This window comes from Prosopis cineraria, unplaced genomic scaffold (assembly GCF_029017545.1).
Source record: "Prosopis cineraria cultivar Desert tree isolate PC_DT_omini unplaced genomic scaffold, ASM2901754v1 PC12, whole genome shotgun sequence".
NCBI classification, from domain to species: domain Eukaryota; kingdom Viridiplantae; phylum Streptophyta; class Magnoliopsida; order Fabales; family Fabaceae; genus Prosopis; species Prosopis cineraria.
The window spans coordinates 35,118,559-35,130,963 of NW_026555343.1; the positions used below are offsets into that span (position 1 = coordinate 35,118,559).

General features: G+C 33.0%; 1 protein-coding gene across 3 annotated transcripts; it reads right to left on the minus strand.

The window, feature by feature from the left end:
- Positions 1 to 285: 285 nt before the first annotated feature.
- On the minus strand, positions 286 to 11,191 carry LOC129287877 (transcription factor bHLH25-like). Of its 3 annotated transcripts, none has more exons than XM_054924143.1 (3): positions 11,069 to 11,191; positions 8,915 to 9,301; positions 286 to 529 (listed from the first exon to the last, which is right to left on the minus strand). In XM_054924143.1, exons 1-3 carry the CDS (start codon positions 11,132 to 11,134, stop codon positions 440 to 442), a joined length of 543 nt encoding a protein of 180 aa, XP_054780118.1. In that variant the 5' UTR covers positions 11,135 to 11,191; the 3' UTR covers positions 286 to 439. The 3 variants fall into 3 exon arrangements, with proteins under 3 accessions (XP_054780118.1, XP_054780119.1, XP_054780120.1); XM_054924144.1 differs by lacking the exon at positions 11,069 to 11,191 and adding an exon at positions 9,409 to 9,551; XM_054924145.1 differs by lacking the exon at positions 286 to 529 and adding an exon at positions 8,175 to 8,280.
- Between the last annotated feature and the right edge of the window lie 1,214 nt (positions 11,192 to 12,405).

Consider the following 12,405-nt stretch of genomic DNA (forward strand, 5'->3'; position numbering starts at 1 on the left):
TGTTTGGAAAATTAAAATTACAGTCAAAACATTCCATTGATATCCCCAAGGTGACTCTACTAACTAAAAACTCATTCCACACCTGACTTCGTGGACTTCTAGAGATCAAAACAAACATATTTTTGAACGACATTGATCCTAAACACAATTTCCATGCACACACACCAATATTGTTGCTAGCGTAATCATAGCAGGCAATATGATTAGGTTCAAAAACTATGTTCTTTAATTTGGCAGCATTAAAAAAAACAATATTGATTGTTTATAAGTCGCCAGGTGAAATTATCAATCACTTTATTCTCTCCCAATGGGATTGGACATACACCAACACTATGAATAATATACTCAGAATAGTTCAATTCCCTCTTAGCCATATATCACTAAAACTTGCAACTTATTCATCATATGACCATGAAAATCTTTAGAACTTTTTTCAAGATCAAGCCCATGCATCCTCACGTAACTTGAACAGATCTCGTCTCAAGTTCTTCACTAGATCATCCACTGTCATGCCATATTCGTCACGCATCTACATATAATTCAATTTGAGCTTCAAGATGTTGAAAGTATTAGGTAGCTAGCTTCACGAGTACAAAACTTAAAGAAAGAATATCATGTCCAACACAAGTAAGACATATAAAGTGGTATACGTACCTGTGCAATAATAGTGACATTAAGAGTAGAGTTTTTAGATGGCAATATGCTGCTACTGGTTACAGTGAGATGAGTTTTTTCAAGTAGAGACACAATGTTGAGCACAATATCATTTTGTTTGTTACAAAGAATTTTTATTAGTACTTGTCTCTCCAAAGCTCTGGCTTTCACGTCTGGCAACACATTATTCTTATTGTGTCCACAAGTATGTAGTTCTTCAACATAAGATATCTTGGATGATAATATGGCAGATTTCATGCTTTTCTTCTTGTTGGCTCTCTGGTCTAACTCCTTGATTCTTTGTTGAAGTTGCTTCACATAATTGATGGCTCCATCAAGTATCGATGCCTTGTCTGTCTATTATTTATGTGTATATATGAATATGGGCATTTTAAACCTAATATATCATTAATAATATATATAATTAATAATAAGGATTTCTGGGTCTAGGAAGGCAAAAGACCTACCCCCATGGTATCAAAGCTTAACTCTTACTAATAGAAGCAGGATATTATTGATGAAAGTAAGTAAGGAGAACCCAGAAAGTATGAGTGAAACACTACAAACCTCCACTATTTCCTCCACTATTTCTTCTAAGTCTTCTAAGCTTGTTTGTCTTTCTTTAGCTTTTCTTTTGATCACCTTGCCTCTTTTGTAAAACACACCCTTTCCAACAAAATAGAGAACCTTGTAGAATTTTCCACCCTACTTGAAAATGCACATATCCAAAGTACGAACCCTCCCTTTCTAAATCCTTATATGCTGTATCATAGAACCAACTCCTTGACCAAAGGTATTAGATCTCTGATTTCTAGACAATGCCCTCTACCAAAAGAAGTCATCCAAACTTTCAAGCTTGACCAATAAGGTCTTTCGGCCACTACTACAGAACAATATGTTACCCTTAAAATCACCTAGCCTTTGATAAATACTTGGATGTCAAGGGTATATACATTTCCATTTGAAGCCATTCTTCTAATTTTGGCCATTTAGAGGAGAAAAGGTATTCCTATTACAGCCAGTGTAGTTTTATTAGACACCACTTACAAGTCTTATAGTAATACCTTGATTAGTATATTGTTGACTACTCTAAATGAAGGAAGCGTGATTCTCATCATAGCCCCTAACTTCAACATCAAACTTATGGATCCTACTCTTTCCACCAAACTAAAGGTTCAAATCCAGATATATGAAGCAGAGCAAGACCCTTCAGCCACCATGGTTGTTCTCTATTACTAAATTATTTATAGGATGCAAGATCATTTATTTAATCTCCACTTCCTAACTCAATAAGGGATGCTTTGTCTATGAATGCTGAAAGGCCTAGTGAATCGTCAATAATCTAGATTCTGAGACATCTACATTATGAAGAGCTTGCTAAGTTAATGCTATTAGAATGGATCAATAATTATGAAAAGGAGTTTCATGCTGACCAGAGAGATGTTCACACAACAAAAGCTCCCATTCTGTATAGGCTAAAAGATAGCATTGTTAAGTTATTTTTTAAGAGTCCAGAATCTCAAGATCCAGCCTAGACCTTTGGCAGAATCTTGTTAATTGTACCTACATATGTTCTGTATATAAAGGTCCCTCTTATTGAGTAGTTCACATAAGAAGCTATGTCTATCTATATTTTCTGTATCAATGGTCACTTTATTTGGGATTATGCCCCAGAAATGTGATCCTAGTTGTGATTGTGATTTTTAGGATAACTCTAATGGTGATAATGATTGGTATGATACAAGAAGCATTTTTAAGAACCCTAAATAGCTTAGATCTTCTTGTAGACATGAGCACCTTCCTCGAATGATGATGATAATGACCATGGCCTAAAGCAGCAGGCAGAAGGAAAAGATGGGTAGGACTTCTAAATCATTCTACTAAAAGGAGTACTCTTTTGTAGCCTCGTAAGGTACTAGGCTATAAAGATCTCTTTCCACTTGAGAAACCTAAACCTATGATTCCAACATTCTCACCTACTCAAACTCAGGCTTTGCCCTACATAGCTATGATGAGACCTTATGTGAAAGAGTTTCCTCCTTTGGAATGCAAGACTGGTGAAAGTTCTAAGGTCACCAGCAAACCCTTTATACTAGCAACTAAAGTATACCTTTAAGGAACTCTTAAGCCTATTTCATTTGCAGAAGAAGTTCTTGACTACCAGTCTTAAAATGCTATCATTCAAAACAAAGTTATATACAAGATTGATTCTAAGTTCAACCATCTTATAAGAAAAACATATGCCATATCCTTACAGGTGAATCATATGGATATGCAAGTGAAAAGCCTGTATACTAGGCTCTACAAACAAAAAAAGCTACTAGATATAGATCTTAAGAGATATATTGATGAGAGATATTTTGGGCCTGATTTTACATGAAAAGAAAAAGAAATTTCTGAAATATGAAAATAGTTATAGCAAATAAAGCCGATCTAGCCAAAGACTAATCCAAAACTATTTAAGAATCTTATCCCACTTACCCTACTATGACTAAGCAATTTCTGTCATACATCTCTATGTACTCTAGCTATCCTGTAGAGAGAAATTATAGTAAGATCATTACCCTATTCTTAAAAAGGTTAGGTAAAAAGCTAGTCCAAAAATAATCTCCTTCACCTTCAGAACAACCACCACTTACACAAAAACTTATTCATCCAAAGCCACAAGGATACTAAGTCTCACCATCCTATACTAAATTACTAAAAAAACCTTAGAAAATTTCAACACCTCCTTCTTCACCAGCTAAACAAAAATCACACTCTTCCATTGATAAAGCTAAAGGCCTAATAGATCTAAATCCCTCAAAGGCTATTCCTTTTATTAAAAAGCTTTTTTTAAATAGGTTTATACTGATGAAGATACAAATTTAAATGTTTCAACTAAACTCTCATATAAAAACACAAACTTTGAGGATGACCAACATTTGATTGATATAACTAAAATTGCAATGGTTCAACCACCTCCAAAGCTAGGTGTTGAAGATATTGATGATGACCCAGTAGTTATGAAAGACAATCTAGCCAAACTAAATACTCATAGTCTAGACCATCATTTAGACTATGGTTTACATTTAATGACCTACCTCCACACAATGGAAAGATAGACTTCATGAGTTTGGTGCATGGATTATTTGTAGATGAAAAAATTAAATGTGACTTTGTTAGAAGTACTCTTAGAATTTCTCTCAATAATGACTAAAAACTTGAGGAAATGGTTTCAAAACCTTAGTAAGTACTAGAAGATACAAGTAACACATCTTCTAGTTGTAGCATTATTCCTTGGAATAATTCACAAAGAATTCCTAAGAGATTTCAATCTCATTAACAAAAGAAATAGACAAGATTTTTTTGAAATGAAATGCTACTCATTAGATCAAAAAGATTTACAGAAGCATTTTCAATGAATATCTGAAAAGTATTATATGCTAAATGGTGTAAATGAGTCAATCTTAAGCATATGTTTATTGCTTCAATACCAAATGAACTTTAACCAGACTTACACAAAGCCATTAATGCCCTACAGAGAGATATGCCTCAAATCTCTTGGAAAAAAAATATCAGATGGCTCTAACCACTCTAGATAAACTTTGTGAGTAACAGAAATTATTTAAGTCCATGTTAAAAGGAAATTCAAAGTTACAATTAACCTATAAGAAGCTTTATTTGAAGATTAAGTATCAGGACCATAATTATTGTTCTTGCAAGAAGAAAAACTATTTTCACTAATATGGCGTAAGTCCATTAGTAGAAAGAAAAGAGCTCCCTTGCATTATTTTCAAAAGAAGGATCTTAAAGTTAAAAAATTCAAACAAATGCTTTATTTGTGGGCAAAAAGGGCATTTTTTTCAAAAAAAAAAAGTCCAAATAAGTCCAAGAAAGATATGAAATTGCTCTAATCCTTTGAGACTATTATTTCCCTTAATGATAACCAAGATATTAAGTCTTTCCTTAAAGAACAGCCTGAAATGATGATACCCAATATGTCCTTTCAGCAGCAGAAGAAGACTTGGACTCCAATGAAAGACGATATCCACCACTCTATACTATTGGTTCCCTTTATAGGACAATAAATCCTCATAATTCATATTTCTTTAGACCAATGAATTCTTGCAATCAATCTAGCTCATTATATTGACCTTCCTCAGCTCAATGTAAAAGTTTAAATTCTTCCTAGCAAATATGACAAACCTATCTCAACCATTAGTTTCATTAACATTAGATCTTATAGAAGTGTCATAAAACACTATATCCTTTCTAAAAAAGAATGAGTCCCACATAAAGAGTATTTCACTATGACTAATGGAAAACTTTTCGTGATAGATCTTATTATCAAAAAAGAAAGATTGGTATAATATTTTTCCTTGGACATATTGTTTGGACTAAGCTTTTTGGCAGTAATCTACCTGCCAAGGATATCCTTATTAGTTTTGATGTCTACAAGGAAACAAGAAACTTGTAGATACTTCCTGACATCCTGAGTATTCTTAAGCAAATACACTGACATTCAAGTATTCTTGATATTCATCAAGCTCCTCCGAGCTATGAACAGATTCGAGATTAACTTCTCTAATTTTTCTATGAAAGTCATGATCAATTTTAGCATCCATTTTCCTTATGGAAAAATTAAGAGTTTCTTATTAAACTTTCATTCAAGAAACATGAAGACATCAATCACATAAAAGCATTTCATATTAGAATGAATGTAGAAGATCTTACACTAGCAAGACAAGAATGTGTAGCCTTACTCAAACAAGGGCTTATAAAACTAACAACATCAGACTGAGCATATCAAGCATTTTTTGTTGAGAAAAGATCAAAAAGCCAATAAGGAAAGAAGAAGCTAGTGATTGATTATAAGCCTCTCAATGCTTTCTTGCAAGATGACAAATTTTCTCTTTTAAAGATCAACACTCAACTAGTTCATCTGAAGTAGCCCAAGATATTCTTTAAGTTTGATCTTAAAGTAGGATTTTAGCAATTAGGTATTGACCTAATAGTTTGATACAAGATAGCCTTCCACATCCTTAATGCTCAATATCAATGGACAGTTATGCCCTTTGAGCTTAAGATTGCCCCATTACTATTCCAAAAGCCATGATTCATATCTTTAAGCCTATCATCAATAGTACCCTAGATTACATGGATTACATACTCTTATTCTCATAAATTTAACAGGAACATAAAGATTTATTGGCCCAATTCTACAAAATAACCTAAAATCATGCTCTCAGCCTAAAAAGGTCCTATTAATATAGCCCAGATAGAATTTCTAAGAATGATTATTCAAGATGGTCAGCATTAGCCCAACACATATATTGCTTAGGAACTATTGAACTTTTCAAAATAAATTTTATCCAAAACTCAAATTTAATAATTCTTGAGAATTGTGAACTATTTAGGGACTTTATTCCTCATATGTCTAGTCATACTAGCCAACTGTCCAGGCTATTGAGGAAAAATCTACCTCCTTAGGAAGAAAACTAGACAAAAGCTATCCAGTATCTAAAGCAAATTTATTGGCATCCTTTACCTTTAAGAATCCCTAATAAAGGACAAAAAATTCTCTAAATCGATACAGGTGATGACTATTAAGGAGCAGTACTAATTGAAGAAGAAAATGAAAAAAGACATTACTGTGGTCATGCCAGTAGAGAATTAAAACCTTTTGAAAAATATTATTACATAGCTTATAAAGAAGTCTAGCTGTGAAATGTGGCATAAAGAAGTTCAGCTCATTACACCATCACATCATCAACCTTTTTTCATCCTCAACATCATGCCTAAAAAATTAGTTATAATGAACAAAAGGCTTATTCCTTCTTTGTTTTTCATCATCCCTACCATCTAGACACTCAAGGGAATCTATTTTGTCAACTAAGGTTGTTTATGGAAAACTTCTATTAATTGGCCATCATATGAAAAATTAGTTTTATCTGAATTAAAAGATTTTTTATGTGATACGAATAAATTCTTAGGCACAGATCCTAGCATTAGGTATACATCTCTTAGTCCTATTCCTCATTAACCTATCCTACTTAATGATCCATCTCTATCAATACAATACCAATTTCTAAAATGGCCTGCTAATATTATAACATGGATGGAATCATACTCAACCCATGAAGCTCAGCCATCTCAAAATATAGAATCCCCTTCAAGTCTTCCTCCTCCAGACAATCATGACCCTTATGAGATGGAATCCCAATACTACTAACAATTTTCAAAGACAAAAGACGTTCTTACCCATAGACCACCTGAAGAACAAGAGGATATGGATGAAGATAAACTAGAAAGTCTCTCAGTATGGCTTTTCAGAAAGCAAGAAAAGAGATATCTCAATCTATCTTCTGATCAAGAGAGCATCTACAAACATCTAAGGTGATTGGAGCCTTATCTTTAATCACATGAAGAATCTGATTTTACTTTAATCATTCCTACTTTTATTAGTGTCACCTTTACCTTTGTCAAAAGCAACTTTTACTTTTTAATAAAATTGTCCACTTTAGTCAAATCAACTTCAGCAAAGCTACTTTACTTTCAGTCATGTCTACTTTTACTTTAGAAAAGTGTGTACAAATAACATTTTGTTGTACTATTACTCATGTGTCTTTACTCTCCTCCCTTTGCCTATAAAATGGAGTCTCAGTTGTGTTGTAAGGAAGAACTTATTTGAGAATTAGCTTGAGCAATAAAATTAGTATTTTCCCTATCATGTTTCTCTTCTAAACTCTATCTCCTTTCCTGAAAGCTTGATTCTATAATATCTTACTTCAATCATATTAAGATTCAAGTATGCTTTGCACTTTCCTCTATAAGAAACCTATGCACCAGATAGAATCTAACTGCGATCCATGAGTATGAGCCCATATCATTATGCGTAGAGATTCATAGGTTGAAGTTTCAAGGAATTGAAAATCTTAAAGTAGCCCATTTATGCCTAAGAGTAGTGTTGAGAGGCCTTACTTAGATCAATATTACCCTGAGATATGTAGACATTCGGATCTTTGGGTCTAGGTGTACATAAAACCCTCCCCCATAGGGTAAGTGGGATAGGATTTGTAAATAGTTCTTGATTGTTCTTTGCTATATCTTCTTCTATTTGCTGTAATTCTTTTTTGAGGTTTTGAAATTTTCAAAGGTTTTTCTGGAGGTTTAGTATAGGATGGTGAAGCATGCATGAGACCAAGAGATCCTTGTTATCAAGTATGCACTAGTTACAGTCAATGTTATGAATTGTAGATTGTGTTGACAAATCTTATGATATTTAAAACTTGTTGTGATGACCAATAGGCATTGCTACTAGTGAAAAGAGTTATATGTAGAAGAAGATTTTGAGAGAACTACCTTTCATTGAGCTTGACAATGTTTGAATTTGACCCATTAAGATAGCTATATAAAAAAAACTTGATGTGATGAAGTTCTAATAAACTAAAACTTTGTGCTAATAATATCTTTACAATGACCTATCTATTATATTATATTTCGCTATTGGAACTTGATGCTTGTGATGATGAACTTTCCTAAATTTCACTTTTTGCATGATTGATTTCCTTGTGTTATGCACATATAACTTATTAAAATTTACTGCATCGATCCCATATATATAAGTCATCTCTATCTACTTCACTGAAATCAAATATAAATAATTAAATTATAGAGTAGCCGAGGAAGATGATGATCAAGTATTGGTAATGGAAAGCTTTTTATCAACGGTCGCTAAAATAATCGAAATATAACCAAAAGAAAAAAGGACAAAGCTAGTTGATTAAAAAAAACGACTACTCCCCAAACTGTGTGAGCTACCTGAAGAAGTACTATTATGCACCACTATATGAGCTATTTAGCTAGTGAGAGATGCGTTTGAGCACTAGTTAATATTATTGTTGTAATTTGGACACTAATTAAGATAAATGTGTAAATTAAAATTCCAAGGCTTGTGAAAATTTTAATTAGGTTGCCCAAGTGAAAGTTTTGGATGAGTTGAAATTTAATTGAGTTTGTGGCAGATGAGTTTAATTGTGAAAACCATTTATTATAATTCATGACTTTGTTATATTGACGGAAAAAAAAATAAAATTTTTCAAGTACTATTCTCAAGTGAATTGGGCAAGGAAATTAAAAGCCTTGGTGCAGTGGTGAAGTTGCGGCAATTTGAGCTAGTGAACCTTGGGCATGTAATAGACTATTCTCAAGTAGATTATTTTCTCTGAGCGATGATATTTAAAAATAATTTCAGAAAATCATTTTGATGATGACTGACCTTTTTCAAGCCAGGAATTGTAGCTGAAAGAGCAAGAAATTTCTCAGCCAATTCATGTCTTCGGTTTCTCTCAGCAATAACGTGATCCAATGTCCCAGTTTTGGAGTTCCTACCCTTCCTTGTTCCTCGGTTCCTGCTAATTCTACTCCCAAACTGATTCACCGAATCACGACCAGATTCTTGTTTCGTACAAGCTTTTTGCACAGTACTTGGTACACTTCCAACATCGTAGTCATCAAACGACACAAGATTATTGAATGTGATAGGAGAGAAGGTTATTAAGTCATGAAGGTTCTGCACTGAAGTGCTTGGCTGATGACAGAAAACAGGGAAACTCTGTTGTTGATCACTTTGATGGCAGACAAGTTGTTCATCGTCACCTATTTCCTGCAAGAGCGGACAATATATAACAAAACATCGATTCAATCAAACAAATAAACCCTAGCTAGCTAGCTAGGTGATTGTGAGCTTAATTTAATACCAATTAATATTACCAGATAAGGAAGGCATGTCTCCCAGAAGGAACTCTCCATTGGAGAAAGAGGACTTTCTTTAATTTAGCTTCAAAGTTTCACTTAGGTGAGAGATAAGAGGAACACTGCAAATGATATATTCTTCTTTCCAATAGTCAAGTGACGTACAAATCTCTGGTGGGGAACAAAACCCTAATTCTAGTTTAAGGACTATAATGTTTTGTAATATTGGTATAGCTTTTTTTTTTTTTGGTTTTGGATTCAATGATTACCTTAAATTCACTTACTCAATAAGTGTTTTACATGACACGATAATAAGCATTCAATTTAACCGACCGGCTGTTAAAAGTTTTTCATTTGATATTCAAAGAGTACAAAATTTTAAATTTTTGAAAGGCACATAAAGAATGTTTTGATCATGATGATTGTTTTGAATTTTAAAAAAAAAAAAGATTGATAACTTTTTAATATTGATAAAATTTAATGATAATAATTAAGACACTCATTGACTAAATGGATTTAAGCCACTAACCAACGAATCCAAATTCTCTTTTCTCGTGATCTACCTAACATGAGCCGTTAGAGATAGTCATTCTTTTACCTGAAAAGTCACTTTGCATGTCATTTAATCAAATGAGAAATAAAGAAAGATTTTGGGAATCTATCTATCAATCAATTTTCAATAATAATAAATACATTTGTACTATATTAAGATAATGAATAAGAAAAAAGTGTCCTCGTTAAACATGCAACTTATATTTGTGCCATTGGATCACTACATAACGATCCTATGGATGCTGACTGGGGACACACCGGCCACTCCAGACATTCTGTTTTTTGCTTCTTCTTTTTTTAATTTCCATGGTAAGCAAAGTGGTCGTAGCCCTTTTGAGTTTTCAATGTTTAGTTTTGTCACTTATATGAAAGTTTCACGTCATGCTTTTAGGCTGAAAAGTGAAAAGGATCCGAGAAGAGAAAAGTGGGAATAGTAAGGAGATGGAGATGATAAAAAGATTAAAATATTCTATATGCATCTGAGGATGGGGAATAATTTATAGATAAAGATTGAACAGAAATAAAATAATTAATTAAAATTTGAAAGACAATATGAGAGGACCACGAGAGAGAAATTCATGTGTGTTTACCTAGTGTATAGTAGCATTTCATAAAAATATTAATGGAATATAATTTATGGATTTTGGTTATATTAAGAATAAGAGAGAATGTTGTATAGATAATGGAAGCACACCGAACAGGACCTTGTTTTCGCGTTATATGTAAACAAAAAGCTGATCTGCAATCAATAGATACTAACATTCATTGTAATAATATTGTTGTCATAATATGTTTGTGCCAATTTCAGACCAAAAAAATAATAAGTTTGTGCCATAAATTAAATAACAGAAGGACTTCTCGTCTCTTATTTACTATTAATCAATTTGAGCTAACCTAAATAACTGTTTATGATCCAAAAAAGTGCAAAATACCCTCTAAAACATCCCTTGCAACTACGAGGAAACACACAGAAAAAAATGAGTCAAAGCTGCATGATGGACGTCAAAAAGCCATTAATTAGTATTCTTTTCATAATCATGCTAAATATAAATAATCTTTCCAAGTAATTATGGCTTTAAAAAAATATCTCAAATGTTTTTTTTTTTTGGCTTTCTCATGTTCTTACCTTTCTTATTATTGACGTCCATCTCAAATATGCTTTACATATTACAAACTGCTCGATAATCTGCATCCTCTTAATCCATCATCATTCGTATGTCCTATGAGGAAAAGGATCAACATCTTCTACTTCTTTTTTGTGAACAGAACACTAGTATTGCTCCCCCCGCCCCCGGTTTTCACCCTATTAATTCGTGCAATTTCTTTCACCAATGACCCTATCACAGAGAGAGAGAGAGAGAGAGAGATAAAAGGAGGGTGAGAGAGAAAGAGGGAAAAATAGAGGATCTTGTTCCTTACCTCTAGGAAACTGGGGCCTCCAATGCTTATTTAATTTATTATTATTAATTTAACTTTAGATATATGTCTATCAGTCCAATATTTTTAAAAATACAAGGCCATGGAAAAAAAATCATCCAATATAAAATCCTCAATTCATGTCAAAGCAAAATAATACTAAATCATCAGTTCATGTCAAAGCAAAATAATACTAAGGGTGGATCTACAAAAATTGTGGTGTAAATATTGTCATTTTGTGCATGTCAAGCAAGCTAATCCACACATCTATTTGCTTCTCTAAAACTATGATTGAAAGTAATAATCAAGTTTCTCATGAATAAGTCCCTAGTCCTATTTATAGTGTTTGAGGGAGGATGGTTCTGGTTGTAGTTTTGTTGAATATTGAGTGTAAGAGCTTCAATTGAATCAGATTAAACATTGACTTTTGTGAAGTTTCTATTCTAGCAAAGGTTAAGGCCTTACATTCAGGATACCCATAATTTCTACTGTAGTGCTGGGATAGTAACCAAAGCATATTGAAAAGCTTTAAATCCTATTTTCTTGATCATCATGAATAAGACTTTCACAAGTGGCAACGCCATTGATGTCAAAAAAGCCATTAATGTCTAATTATTGATAATGTCTTGTGTGATGGAGAAAGTGATGTCTCTAATAAGAGGATCCTCTTTAGAGTAGATGAATTTACATCTATCCTTCCAAATATTCCAATATACATGAGAAAAAAAGTCTCTACCAAAGGGTTCTTTTAATGTCCAGGCCTCCTGCCACATTTTTTTTTTTTTGCATTTTTAATCCTACAAGGAAAGAGAAAAGAAATTATTTAGCATAGAGCTTTTGACTAATTTCAACCAATATTTAATATTGAAGATTTTGTTCATTATTGAGATACTTTTGAGTAGCCGCTTCATTTTCTTTTTGATGATTTCATAGGTAACGCTACTACAAAAAAAGACTCTAGAAGACTTAAAAAAAGAACTATTCCTGTAGGGGGAGCCTGTAGGAGCACTTCCCTTAAAAGCACTCCCGAAGGCTCCCCCTATAGGA